Source organism: Schistocerca piceifrons, chromosome 7, assembly GCF_021461385.2.
Source record: "Schistocerca piceifrons isolate TAMUIC-IGC-003096 chromosome 7, iqSchPice1.1, whole genome shotgun sequence".
NCBI classification, from domain to species: Eukaryota; Metazoa; Arthropoda; class Insecta; order Orthoptera; family Acrididae; genus Schistocerca; species Schistocerca piceifrons.
In genome coordinates, this window is record NC_060144.1 from 412,895,311 (window position 1) to 412,907,959 (window position 12,649).

The following is a 12,649-nucleotide window of genomic DNA, read 5'->3' on the forward strand; positions in this document are numbered from 1 at the left end:
CCACAGGACTACATCCAGCATCTCTACGATCGTCTCCATGGGAGAATAGCAGCCTGCATTGCTGCGAAAGGTGGATATACATTGTACTAGTGCCGACATTGTGCATGCTCTGTTGCCTGTGTCTATGTGCCTGTGGTTCTGTCAGTGTGATCATGTGATGTATCTGACCCCAGGAATGTGTCAATAAAGTTTCCCCTTCCTGGGACAATGAATTCACGGTGTTCTTATTTCAATTTCCAGGAGTGTATTTTCTCCTCAGTATTGAGTTACTGATATTCACGTGCACATGGACCTGCACAACATTGTCACACCCATCTACATTGTGCTGGTACTGCGCTTTGACTGGCATTTCTAGCACGAGATAGTTGGCTGAGACCAGTGTGGCCTTGTTGGTGTGTGTGTGTGTGTGTGTGTGTGTGTGTGTTTGTTTGTTTGTGTTTGTAAGGATTCATCTGTAAGCTCAGCAACATTCTCAGTCTAGTTTATGTGCCTGTCAGCAGTGCCTCACTTCTACAGTAATGAGTTGGTCTTTATTCTTTCTGTTATCTGTACTCCACTAAGGAGATTCAATTACTGAACTTTCTGTATTATTTCTACAGAGATCCAAATGCTCCTGTTGCATTGGAGATTAGCATGACAACATGCTCAAAGTGCCATAATTGTTCATCAGTGCTGTATGATGAGGAAATAATGGCTGGTTGGGAACCTGAAGACTCAAATTTGAACACAAAGTAAGTACTGGGTTTCATCATGCATATCACTTAAAATGGACCATTTTTTTAGATCATTCATTTTTTCTTAATTTTGGCAGGAATCATTACATTAATGCCTAGTTGCAATCCGACTCCTGCTGTTTCTACTAGCCAGATTTGATATATTGTTGAATAACTGCTCTTTCAGAAACAAATTAATTATAAACATACCTTTTGCTAAAGGTTAATTATGGTCGTTTCTAATAGAGATTTGTCTCATAACCCGCAGCATATGTTTGTTGATCGAAGAGGCTGTTAAGAATTAATGAATAAGCAAGAAAACATTTTCAAGTAATAGCTGTTTTCCTTAATATTTAATGTATTAAAATTTCCAGTTATTACATAAAAAATTAAAATTATAACTGTTGCCAGTATAAAAATAACTGTGATCTAGCTGACCAACTGTGAACGTGTGCTTTTCTATACTTCCTATGAGCTCGTGAATGTTTATGGAAAGCCACTGAAAACGATCCACACTGCTGGTTGAAACCAATGATAAAAATTTAAAATTAATTAAACATGTATGCTTTCGGCCAGAAGGCCTTTTTCTGAAATAGACAACATACACAGACACACATTCATGCAAACGCAGCTTGCACCCTTGACTACTATCTGGTTGCCAAGGCCAGACAAGAGACAGTGGTTATGTGTCCGTGGGCTGCATTTGCTAGAATGTGTGTATTTATGTTGTCCATTTCAGAAGAAGGCCTTCTGGCAAAAAGTTTATGTGGTTAGTAATCTTTTTCTTGTGGCTGTCTGTGACTCAATGTCTCAGTTGTGTTGTGAGTAGTAATCTATTCTTTTTGTAATATTGCCAGTTAAGCAGTTACAAAATGGGACACTGTTGGTGGAAACATCAAGTTTCCAACAAATGACAAACCAGCAGAAAGCCAAAACTCTCGGGAAGTGTCCCATTGAGACTAAGCTCCACACCACATTAAACTGCGCTAAAGGTGTTGTGACATGCAGAGACCTGATGCATATTCCCAAAGAAGACTTGAAAGTTGAATGAGTACAAGAAAGCACTGTAGATGTGCAGAATGTTATGAAAAGGGTGGAAGATGACCTGATTAAATCCAACTCTTTCATCCTCACTTTTAATAGCACAAAACACCTGTAACATTTTAAGGCAGGTTTTCTTCAGTTACCATGTGGCCCTGTTTCCCCAAACTAACAAGCTGTTTTAAATACCAGCGATTTGGGCACACCACTCTCGGATGTAGGGGAGAAGCCACTTATGGCAGATGTGGTAAGGCTGTCTACGGAGTAGTCAGATGTTCATCTTCTCCAAAATGTGTGAATTACTCTGGGGCTTGCCCTCTCTGGAATAGAGTCTGCTCTGTTCCTTGAAGAACAGAAGATACAGGAGATTAAATCCAATCCCCTATGGTGAGGCCAAGAAGATTTACAAGACCATGCAGCCCCCAATATTTACCACCTTCTTTGCTTTAGTTGTTAAACAGCTAGTACAGAAAACCAATGCTGCTACATAAACTGAGGTAGCTAGTTTCAGCACTAGTACCTGCATTTATCAGTGCACTTGTGCTGCTGTGGTTTCTTCACAGCCTACACTTCATCCCAAAACATCACAAAAATCTGTGGTCACCAACGCTGTGGAGCTCCCTGCTCCCTTGAAGGTTCAATGCTGCCACTACCACTGCCGCAATTGTGGCTCCAAAGGCTACCCAGGGCAAGAAATCGAAGGCCAAGCATCCACCACCAACAGTGTTGGGAAGTAAACAGTCCACTGATGTCAATGTCATCCTATCTGATGTCTCTCAATTCTTCAGTAGAGCTAATGGACCTCAATATTGGACAGGGGCAATCATCTCACCCCAAGACTGAGCCCCCAGCCATTATGGGCTCCCCTCCCTGGCAGAAAGACTGAGTGTAAATATAACCTTGGTGATAGATGGCTCCCACATTACAGTGGAACATTAATGGGTTCAGGACATATGTGGAAGAGCTGAAACAACTAGCACAGGAATGCCCCCTGTGCCTGGGTTTACAAGAAATACGTTTTAAAATCACTGACACCCCCGTGCTACGGGGCTATACCCTTCAAAGAAAGGATGACTTGACTGAAGACAGAGCCAAGGGAGGGGTTGCTATGTTTGTAAAAAATGTGCATCACTCCTCTGCTGTCATAGATTTTGTGGATCTTCTGGCGCAAGTCCACATTAATTCTTCCCACTGGGCCACTGGGAGACTTCAATCTCACACCATGTCTTGTGGGGCTTGACCTCTCGTTACCCTCAGGGTTTTGGAGAGCCTCATGATGTCTCACGAGGTGTGCATCCTCAACACCGGGTACTCAAACTCATTTCTGTGATGCTGCTGGGTCATTCTCAACCATCAACTTCTCTAACTGCTGTCCAGCCCTTTCAGATTCTGTGCAATGGGAAGTCATTGACAGCCTTCATTTTAGTGTCCATTTCCCACTCCGCAACCATCTTCTGGGTGGACCATTCCCTGAAGAGAAGCCGCCAAAATGGATGGTCATCAGTGCTAACTGGATGCTTTTCAGCCAGTTGGCTGTGTTTGAACACAGCAGCAACAGCATCCAGGAATAGGTGGATCACGTAACACAAGTGATCCATCACGCCACTGACCTGTCGATCCCAAAGTCCTCCAGTCATCTTACGAGGTGACCTGTACCTAGATGGACAGATGAGTGCTGTTCAGCAATCCAGGACAGGCGTGTAACTCTTAGCTGGTTTAAATGCTGCCTGACAGCAGACCACCTCATAGCCTCTCTAGTTGCAAGAGCCAAGGCTCGACATGTAATTAAGGAGAGCAAGAAAAGGTCATGGAAAGCATTCCTGGACTCCATAAATCATTCCACTTGTTCTACAAAAGTATGGGAAACCATACAGAAGATTACCAGTAGACACAGTCATTTACTGATAGCAGCAGTGCTGAAAGGAGTGTCATCAAACAACACCCGGAGACATTGCTCAGATGCTCTCATAGCATTTTGTGAAAACTACTGCCAGTGCCAGCCAATATTCAGCGTTTCACCGCTGCTGTGCAGTTGTAGAGAGGGGCAGGTTGGACTTCAGATCCGACGATTCTGAGCCTTACAACTGCCCTTTCTCCATGTGGGAGGTGGACATGGCATTGTCTGAGTCTTGTGATACTGCACCCAATCTCTTCCAAATCCAATACTGCATGCTTTGACTGCCAGCAGTGTCAAAGGAAATCCTCCTCAAACACATTAATTTGATAGGGCAATCAATCAATTTCCCAACTCATGGAGGGAAGCAATTTTGGTACTATCGTCAAACCAGGAAAGTACATCACATGTCCCAGTAGTTACCGGAGTATTGTCTTAATGAACTGTCTAGGAAAGGCCCTAGAGCAAATCGTTAACTGTCATTTGGTTTGGTTGTTAGAGACCATGCAACTCCTTAGCCATTTTCAGTGTTGTCAGCCTGACACTGCTAGAGGCAGTTGTCAGCAGGCTTTTCTATGTAAATATCACTGTATCAGGGTATTCTTTGATATCAGTAGGACCATATGATACTACTTGGAGACATGGTATTCTCACACAACTGCATCAATGGGGCTTTCATGGCCACCGCCCCATCTTCATATGATCTTTCCTGTGAGTGGTTTTCTAGGACCTGAGCTAGTGACACACTGTCAGATCGTTTTGAGCAGGAGAATGGTGTCTCTCAGGGCAGTATTTTAAGTGTTGCCCTCTTTGCCATAGCCATAAACAGTGTCACATCTAAGGTAAGGAGTCCTGTACAGTTCTCCTTACATGTGGATGATTTTGCTTTTTTTCTGTTACTACTCCAGTGTTTCAACAGTGAGCCATCAGTTGCAACTTACACTACTGAGGCTAGAGGAGCGGGCTGCAAAGAGAGTTTTCAGTTTTATGCAGATAAGTGTATGTGTGTTCATTTTAATCATTCCCATCGCATTTTTAATTTATCTGACTTGCATATGAGGGACACCATCCTATATTTTAGAGGCTGGTGAGGTTTCTGGGCCTAATTTTTGACACTGAGTTGTGGTTTTCACACCTGTGAGACCTGAAAACCAGAACTCTCATGGCACTGAACATAGTAAAGTGCCTTAGCCATTGGTCTTAGGGAGCAGACAGGGTGCATCTGCTCCAGTTTTATAGGGCTACTGTGGGTGCACGGTCTATGGATCGGCGAGGCCTTGTTATTTGAAGACCGTTAACTCCGTCCACGATGAGGGGATGAGGTTGGCCATGGGTGCTTATAGGACAAGCCCCAAACTCAGTTTCTCAGCTGTGGCTGGTGAACTGCCACTTAAAATTTGACGGCAACTCGTCTTAGGGCATCAGGCTTATAAGTTCCTTACAGCTCTGTATTCACACGCATACCATCCTGTTGCTTGTCCCACTCTGGAACACCTTTTCTCCCATTTTCCACAAGCGACAAGGTCATTTAGGATCCACATTCGGCATGTGCTGGAGACACTTGGAGTGGAGCAATTACAGCATCAAATCCTGGGTTTTAACTGTCTACCACCCTGGTCTTTGCAGAGTCCCACAGTCATTTTAAATTGAGCACTGTACAGGAGCGAGTGCAAGTTGCAGACAGGCACAATTAAAAGACGCTTACATAAAGCTTTCGGCCAAAGACTTCGTCAATAAAAGAGAGACACACAGCATTCGTACACACAAGCAAGTACACCTCATGTACACATGACAGCCAACTCCAGCATCTCATGCCACAATGCAACTATCACATGGGTTGCAAGCAGCAATCTAGAGGGGTTGGGGAAGGGAGAGGGATAGTAGTGTACAGGTGGGGAGAGAGACAAATGATGTCTGGTGGAATGTGAAGGGACTAGAATGCCAATAGGTGCAGCATCAGGAGGTTGTGGGGCAGCGAGGTGGAGAAAAAAGAAGCAAAAACGGAGAGGAGTGGGGAAATACGGGCAGATGTGATGGCAGAGGGTGGTGAATAAACAAACCGGGAGATGAGAATTGGGAGGAGATGATAGGACACATGGGGTGGAAACTCTTGGGTGGACAATGTGGAGACAGTATGTTACCATAGATTGAGACCAGGATCCCAGAATCACTTCTGCTCCAGATACAACTCTGCAATCCCTACTCCATATGTCACATCTGTGAAACTGAATCCTTGCTCTCCAGCACCTGGTGCTGCACTCTAGGCACCACCTCCATAAGATGTCCAACCCGCTGACCTCCATAAGTTATCCAACTTGCTGACATCCTACTGACACCTTGGGTTGCCACTATCCAACCCCTGTCGCACCCACAATGTTCCTCCTCGTCCACCCCTAATAGCAGCTAGACCCTACCTAGCTGACCTTTTCAGCTTGCCACATCCCCAAAATGCCTTACTGACTGTCCACCAAATCCAGAGCCAAAACATTCCTATAACGCTGTTGTTAACCTTCCCATCAAAACCTTCAGCTCCACAGAGGTTTCATACCATCCAGGCCTCACCTTTAGCCCTACCCCCAAGTTTAACAATGCTGGACTTGTCAAAGACCTACTCTTTTTCTCCCAATCCCTGCAATAGAAGCACTTCTTCGCCAAATATCCATCCAACCAAAACCACCCTAATTCCAACATTGAACCCTGCCTCTTCCAGTTCATACCACCATCAAACCGTGATCCTCCCCCCTCCCACATAACCACCCACTGGTTACTTTCCAGGAATTCCTTATGTTCAACTTAGCCTCAACATCCTTCCGCAAGTCCCTTCCCCAGAACAGCAACCTTTCAGTACAACCTCAAAACAAATCTTGACCTAATTATCCTACTTGCAGACAAAGATTCCACCGTTGTTATGAATTACAGTACTACCTGGCAGAAGGCCTCCGCTAATTATCTGACTGCTACATCTATAAACTCTACCAGAGTGATCCCATCCCAGAAGTCCAGCACAACCTCCAATCCCTTCTTAAAGCCTTAGGCCCTTCCCAGAATCTCTCCCCTGAATCCATTTCTCTCCTCACCCCTGTGACACAACTCACACCTACCTTCTATATGCTCCCCAAAATCCACAATCTTCCCATTGTCACTCATTATTATGCACCCAGTGAAAGAATTTCAGCCCTTATTGACCAAAACTTCCAACCAGTTGCCTGTAATCTAGCCTCCCATGCCAAAGACACCAACCACTCCCTACACCGACACTCCACCATACCCACCCCTTTACCTACTCATCACTGTTGACACCACCTCCCTATACACCAACAACCTTCATACCCATCGTCTTACCAGTATTAATCACTACCTTTCCCAATGTCCTTCAGACTCCAAACCCACTACCTCATTCACCTTACTAACTTTATCCCAACCCACAACTTCTTCTACTTTGAAGGGAAAGTATATAAACAAATCTGTGGCACAGCCATGGGCACACACATGGCACCCTCCTATGCCAACCTTTTCATGGAACATGTAGAGGAAACCTTCCTAGCCCCCCCAAACCCCAAGTGTGGTTCAGGTTCATTGATGATATTTTCATGATCCGGATTCAGGGCCAAGACACCCTACCTTCATTCCTTCACAACCTCACCACCTCCCCTCCCATCCTCGTTATATGGTCCTCCTCAACCCAGTTTGCCACTTTCGTAGATGTTGACCGTCTCCTCTCTGATGACTCTATCTGCACCTCTGATCACATGAAACCCGCCAATCACCAACAGTATGCATCTGGACAGCTGTCATCCCTCTCACACCAAAACGTCCCTCTCATACAGTCTGTCTCCCCAGGGACAGTGTATCTGCAGTGACAAAAACTCCCTTACTCAGTATGCTGAGAATCTCCCTAAAGCCGCCACAGACAGGCTCTATCCCAATCCTCCTGAATGGAACAACTGAACCACATCCTTTGCCAGGGCTTTGATTACCTGTCATCATGTCCTGAAATGAGGGAAATCCTACCTGAGACACTTCTAAAGTGGTGTTCCATCGCCCACCCAAACTCCACAACAACCTAGTCCATCCCTGTGCCACTCCCAATCCCAACACCTGGTTACGAGGATCATATCCCTGTGGAAGATCCAGGTGCAAAACCTGTCCAATCCAACCACTCAGTACTTACTATTCCAGTCCTGTCACAGATTTATCCTAGCCCATGGGGGGCCAGGCCACCTATGAAAGGAGCCATGTCATTTACCAGCTCTGCTGCAGTTATTGCACAGGTTTTTATATTGGTACAACTACCAACGAGCTGTCCACCAGGGTAAACAGCCACCACTAAGTTGTGGCCAAGAACCAAGTAGACCACCGTGTAACACAACAGGCAGCCAAACGTAACACACTTGATTTCAATGAGTGCTTCAAATACCCGAGCCATCTGGATCCTTCCCTCCACCACTAGCTTTTCTGACTGCACAGATGGAAGTTATCCTTGCACCACATTCTCTGCTCCCATATTTATCCCAGCCTCAACTTACAGTAACATACTGTCCCCTCACCCTCCACCCACTTTGTCCTGTCATCTTCTCACCATTCTCATCTCCCACCCTGTTTATTCGCTGCACTCTGGCAATGGATCCACCCATCTTACCCTGCTCCTCTCCTTTTTTGCTCTTTTTTCCCCATCCCCCTGCCCTGCAACCTCCTGACACTGCACTTATGGCATTCTAGTCCCTGCACACTCCACCAGATAGCATTCATCTCTCTCCTCACTCGTACTCTACGATCGCCCCCCCCCCCCCTTTCCTCTCCAGATTTCTGCTTGCATCCCACATGATGTTGCATTCCAACCTGAGAAACTGGAGTTGGCAGTTATGTGTACATGGGTGTGCTTGCTTGTGTGGATGAATGTATGTCTCTTTTACTTATGAAGGCTATGGCTGAAAGCTTTATGTAAGTGCCTTTTGATTGTGCCTATCTGAAACTTAATGGTCTGCTTTACAGTAAGTAGCAATCTGTCTTTTCCTACATTGTTGATATTCCTACCTGGAGTTTCCATTGTTTGATTTTTCCTCTGTTTTTAATGCAATATTTTCGGACGTTTTATATGATCACCACAACTACGTAGCTGTCTTTACAGATGGGTCCAAACTGGGGGAACCCACTGGTTGCTTTCTTAGATCATGTCTTCAAGCTTTGACTGCCTCAAGGCTTTACTGTCTTCAATGCAGAATTATAAGCGATCTTGCAGGCACTACAGCAGATGAGACATTCTTCCAGTTTTACATTTCTTGCCTGTTCCAATTCTCTGAGTGCTCTTCACAAACTGTACCCAACACATTCTATAGCCTCACTGTTGGGATCCAAAGTCTTGCGTCAGTGGGCAAGTGAGTGGGTGGAAGTGACAGACAGTAAGCTCTGTGTAGTAAAGCCCACAATGTGGCTGTGGCATACCTCCTTCCAACCACATTGATGGGACGAGGTCCTCCTTACTTGTCTTTGCATAAGCCACCGCTCTCTGACACGTGGCTTGTTGCTTCAGCGAGAGGCCATACAGTGTGTGGTGCTTGTGGCATACAGATAACTGTGCCTTACATTTTATTGGACTGCGTTTTATTTTCTCACTAGCGGGCCATGGCAGATTTGCAGATGGATCTGCCCTTTGTTGTAAGTAATGCTCAAATGAATTTGGTTCAAATTTTAAAGTTTTGTGAATTTGTCCCATACTTTTCCCGTAATGGTTTTGATGTGTTCAGAGGGTGATTGGCTCACCCAGGTTGTTGGTTGTTTTTTTTTTAGCTCCTCTGTCGTTTTACTTGTGTTTTAATCTCCTGTGTAGCATATTTTAGTATTTCTTCATTGTCTTAGTATGTACGTTAACAGTTGTGTATTTTATCCCCATTCACTTCTTTTCGTGTGTGGAAGGGCACTGATAACATTGCCATTGAGTGTCCAAAAGACACTCACATGCACACACAATATTGTCATTATTCCATTCTGGATTTTCCATTGTTTAATGTTAGTTAAGGTCTATATTCTTTTCTCTTAATGTTTTTTGTGAAAATGTTGAACTTCTTGAACTGATACAAATGGTTTTGAATTTTGTTTGTATAGAGGATATCCCAGGGGATATGGCCAGTATTCAGGAATATGACAGGAAGCGAAAACAAAAAAGTCCAGTAAACATCGGGTGCACAGCCCATAAAAGCTGTGAGCTCCATCATTATCTTGGACAGTTTCCAGCCTCTGGCTGGGTCTGTAAGGAACGTAGGCTTCTCCATTGTCTTCTGTCTTGCCACCATCTCTCCGTCTTCACCCTGGTCCAATCTTCTGCTTTCTTCTGGACATATTCCACTACTCCTTTCAGCCATCTGTCTCTCGGTCTTCCTCTTGGTATCTTTCCTTCCAGTTTCATCTCGTGTATCCTCCTGGGTATCCTTTTCAATAATGTGAGACAAATCTCATTTACTGCAAACTCTTTGCTTTCTATATTTTGAGAGGTGACAGTATGGACCAAAACAAGGAAAAATTTTCAAAGAGCATGAACTCTAATGTGCAGCCATGAGCAGTTGTTCATCTTGCTTCTGTGAAACACATCTCTTCTACTGTACAAGTGCTCGTAGCTCTTGAGCTATGTATTTTAGAGCCTATGTTTACTAAACTTTTTGCTTCAAATTATCATTCCTGTAATTTCCCTGAATATTATCTATTCCTCCTGCAACACCCTGTATATTTTAAATTGGTCAATGTTTCCTCAAATTGAGGTTGCACCCAAGTGCCGCTAAGACATAAGTCTCAAGGTTTCACCTAAACAACAAGTTGTCAAAGAGCTGTGGGTTTTCTTTGAAGGAAGGCTACTCGGACATAATAGAAACCTAAAAATATCTAGTGGTCATGTTTGTTAGAACACTCAGTTACCAACTACATCTGTCAAGAACAGCTGCCATAACAAAAACTCGAAGTGCCATCCTCCAGAAACTCTAAGTCACATTGTGGGAGTCCTCTGCACCTACACTGTGTACGTCAGCTCTGGGATTGGCTTACACTATTGTGGACTATTGGACCCAGCTTTGATTAATAGTACTGACACAAGAGTTGTCAACACAGCTCATCCATACCATGTGTCTTATAACTGGTCCAATCACACCTGCAACTTTTTCCTGGCTACCCATACTTATCCACATACCACTGCCATCTATGTGGTGGGAAAGTGCATGTGTACGGGAGTACAAAAAACTACTCTAAAATCCTCACCTTCCTGTTCATGCAGACATTCAAACCATCAGTAAAGGAAAGCTTCATCTCCTCACCCACTCCTGGTAACTGCAAGGATGTTAATTGGCAATAACTTTAATTCTAATGACTGCTGGAGACTCAGATGATAGATTAATGCTACAATGGAACAAATGAAGATGCTATGCATATTGACCAAGCCACTTGACTTTGAATTGCGACACAAGATATGGTTGGTTTTTAGCCAAATAAGTACAAGCTGTGGCAGGTGTGCCAATTCTCTGCACAAGTGGAAGAAAATAACTTCCACAAGTTGTGACTATGGTGCTGAAAAACAGACTGTTCACCATATCGTTCAAGAATGCCCTCTGAGAGCTTTCCATTGTGATCCAACAGAGTTACTAGTGATGACAAAGGGATCAAGAGACTACATTTGTGGCCTAGTTTGGAATATGAGATAATTATGGATATCAATTTTTAGTGAGTCCTCCATCCAACCATGATCCACCCCCCACTGCCCCCAAATCACCCCATTAACTTTCCAGAATTTTTTAACCTTGAACCTTGCCTCACCATCATTCCCCAAGTCCCTCAACAAGCAAACTAACCTTACATCTGCCAAAAGAACCGCAGTCCACCACCTAAAAACTGATCCAGACCTTATAATCGTACCTGCAGACAAAGGCTCCACCACTGTTGTTTGTTGTTTCAAACTGCAAGGATTACCTGGCAGAAGGACTCTGCGAACTGTCAGGTACATCCACCTACAAATCTTGCCACAGTGACCCCATTCCAGTAATCCAGCGGGATCTACAGTCACTACTCAAATCCTTAGGCCCATCCCAGAAACTCTCCCCAGAGTCCATCTCTCTGCTCACCCCTACCACTCCCCGCATACCTACCTTCTACATGCTTCCTAAAAACCATAAACTCAACCATCCAGGACACCCCATTGTTGGGACCAATTATATCCTCATCCACAATTACTTCTTCTTTTAAGGCATTGCCTACAAATAAATCCAAGGTACAGCTATGTGCACCTGCATGACACTGTCCTATACATGGGCCATCTAGAGGAATTCTTACTTTACACGCAGAGTCCTAGATCCCTCACCTTGCTCAGATTCAGTGATAACATCTTTGCAGTCTGGATCAAGGGTGGGACACCCTATCCACATTCCTCAGGAACCTCAGAAACTTCTCCCCCATTTGCTCCAACTGGTCCTACTCAACCCAACAAGCCATCTTCCTAGATGTTGACCTCTACCTCAAAGATGGCTACGTCAATACCTCCATCCATACCAAACCTACCAACCACCAGCAATACCTCCACTTTGACAGCTGCCACCCATTCCATACCAAGAAGTCCCTTCAATACAGCCTAGCCACCCGTGGTTGTCGCATCTGCAGTGATGAGCAGTCCCTCTCAAAATATACCGAGGGTCTCACTAAAGCTTTCACAGACTGTAATTATCCTCCCAACCTTGTACAAAAACAAATCTCCCTTTCCTTGCTTTTCCAGTCTCCCAAAGCCCCACTGTCCCGCGCAGAGGAGCATTCTCCTTGTAACTCAGGAGTGGAGCAACTTAACTACATTCACTGCCAGGGTTTCGACTACCTCTCGTCATGCCCTATATGTCCTGCCCACTACCCTTCCTAGTCCTCCCACAGTGGTATTCCGCCGCGCACTGAACCTACATAATGTACTCGTCCATCTCTACACAACCCCTGCCCCCAATTCCTTACCTCATGGCTCATACCCCTGTAATAGACCTTGATG

At 44.7% G+C, this 12,649-nt stretch overlaps 1 protein-coding gene across 3 annotated transcripts in view; it reads left to right on the forward strand.

Moving 5' to 3' along the window:
* Nucleotides 1-12,649, forward strand: part of LOC124709135 (DENN domain-containing protein Crag) — a 333,511-nt gene that overhangs the window by 255,584 nt on the left and 65,278 nt on the right. For all 3 annotated transcript variants that reach the window (XM_047240798.1, XM_047240799.1, XM_047240801.1), the window contains one exon: nucleotides 600-731. In XM_047240798.1, the coding sequence (XP_047096754.1) occupies nucleotides 600-731 (132 nt within the window). The remainder of the gene's footprint in view (nucleotides 1-599; nucleotides 732-12,649) is intronic.